General features: G+C 33.4%; 1 protein-coding gene across 1 annotated transcript; it reads left to right on the top strand.

The window, feature by feature from the left end:
- Positions 1-248: 248 nt before the first annotated feature.
- LOC108758347 (uncharacterized) lies at positions 249-2042 on the top strand. The gene is made up of 2 exons (XM_018503241.1): positions 249-638; positions 1304-2042. Exons 1-2 carry the CDS (start codon positions 439-441, stop codon positions 1659-1661), a joined length of 558 nt encoding a protein of 185 aa, XP_018358743.1. The 5' UTR covers positions 249-438; the 3' UTR covers positions 1662-2042.
- Positions 2043-2440: the final 398 nt, after the last annotated feature.

Genomic DNA, 2440 nt, shown 5'->3' with positions numbered 1-2440 from the left:
CGTCCCATGTATTTTTAACGTATGTACACGCACATATTCATCTTGAGTTTTCCACATAAAGCTGTTAACTAGAAAGGCTTATAGTTAGCTAATCTTCGCAAGTATACATGGACATGACGTGAGTCATCGCCTGGATATCGCTGTCATAGATTGCATCAATATTTATGCCGTGCCGTAGCGTCGCGTGTGTGCAGATTCGTGTATGTTATTTCGCGTTAAAACAAAAGCTAATTTATATGCGTCAAATTTTTTTGTCGGTCAAGTCATTTCTGCATTTTACGGACCTCGTCGCGTCGTGTCGCGCGATTTGCGCATGAACAAATGCAAAAAAATATTATACGAAGTAATAATTTGAAATTTGACATACTGGAGATATTACGCGTGACAAGCATGCTTCGTTAGCGGACTCCCTTGTCAAGAGATATTTCGGTGATCATTATGTCTAACCGGCCTTTTAAAGCCCGAAACGCTTTTCATCCCGCGGATCCACCGCACGGCATGCAAAATTACGATGTGGGCGCTCTAACGAGAGATCAGAAGCAAGCTTTGAACAAAATGAAAATGACGACTCGAAAGGAAAACGAAATTTACTTTAAATCACACCCGGAAATCAGAGGTCTGGTCGGTATTTTATTGAGGTACGCTCGCATCTAATATTTTATAATTACATCAAAAAAATATATAACGCGGAAAAAACAATTTTGCTGAAATATCTAAAAATTTAATTATATATACACGGACCTGAAATTCATTTTGTTTGGATCATCAAAATAAATATATAATAATTATATAGGGCGTTTAAACTGGTTGCTAGAATGCTAATACTTTTTGTAGCAAAGTTATCAACTTTTAAACATTTTAAATATTTTAATGATCCAACGAAATGTATGTATCTATGTTCAAATTTACATAGTTTTGCCGTGATGTAAGTATCTAAAATTTTATTCAGATACAGATCTGAAAATAAATTTGTTGGACCATCAAAATAATTATATAGAATGTTCAAGCATGATGATATGCTGCAAAATGTTTTAACATTTTAGCAATTTAATTTAAGCATCCTATATAATTATTTTAACGGTCCAGCAAAATTATTTTCTGGTCTGTATCTTTTAGATATTTCAGTGAACTATTTTTTTCATGTATGTATTTTTTTCACAGTGTAGAATTTTTATATTCAATTTGTGTCTTTTCCCTAATAACAATTTTATTATAAAAAACGCGAAACGCCAATTATAATATTTGATACGTGACGAGAATATCGTTGGAGATTAATGATACGTCATTAAAATCGCTCTCGCAGGCACGTCCTATCGAAGCAGCCGCTCATCGATATTCACGAGGTTGTAGGTACATTTTTCAACAGACCACGTCGAGAAATTGTTGCTGACCTTTTGGATTACTTGTCGTCCGCCGATAAACGATCAGACATAACGGACGATCTTCGACGGGAAATATTTCGAACGGTCAGCTTTGAAACTTGCAGTAGCAGCGATTCGAATTCACAGTCCTATTCTAGCTCATGCAACTGCATGCAATCGCACGAATGTGATTCAAACAACCAACGTTGTGAAGCTCGCAGTAGCGATGATTCGCACTCGCAATCCGATTCTAACTCGTGCAATTGCAACCGCACGGAAGTGACTCGCAATTTTCAATAGTAGTCCAAATAGAGTCGATTTACTTGGTTACATTTACAAATCCGTTCAACCTTTTTTTTTTTAAAAATCGATATGAATTTTAATGATAATACGATTAGATATGATTTAGTCGCGCGAACTTTTCATATAGATTTAAAATCAAATAATTCGATTTTTGTAGCGAGAATATAGGATAAAACCAACATAATGCTACAAATGCTTCAAAATGTTTTTTGAACGATGATCGGTCAGTTCGTAAAACTCTTTCTTTTGTTTGGTCAATCAAATGCTTCAAAGCACTTGTAGTGAGACTTTGGCCACACCCATAATCCTGGATGATGTGTTCCTTATTGAATGCTATATATATACACAGAAATAAAGTTTTTTTTATTAAAATATTTAAATATTTTTAGCTAGATACAGATCTAAAAATAATTTTATCAGATCAAAATAATTATAAGGGTACTCAATGATTGCTCGAATATCAAAATTGTTTGCAGTATTATACTCATTATATTTGACCTACGTAATTGTCTTGATAGTCCAACAAAATTATTTTTTAATTTGTATCTACACAAGAGAGAGAAAAGATTTGTTAAAACAACTTAAAACTTCACTAATTCAAATGTATAATTCAAATGTATAGCCATAATATACGGACAGCTAGTTTTCTATGTTAAAGTAGCGAAATTATGCAGCTGGCTAAAATTAGCGACTATAGGTAATTAGATTTGTTGGGACAGCACAGCAAATTATTTAATACAGCAAAGATAACTTTTTATGAAAATCAATCCAATATA

This window comes from Trachymyrmex cornetzi, unplaced genomic scaffold (assembly GCF_001594075.2).
Source record: "Trachymyrmex cornetzi isolate Tcor2-1 unplaced genomic scaffold, Tcor1.1 scaffold156, whole genome shotgun sequence".
NCBI classification, from domain to species: domain Eukaryota; kingdom Metazoa; phylum Arthropoda; class Insecta; order Hymenoptera; family Formicidae; genus Trachymyrmex; species Trachymyrmex cornetzi.
Note: the sequence above shows the minus strand (reverse complement) of the source record. Positions and strands in the feature narration are given on the sequence as shown.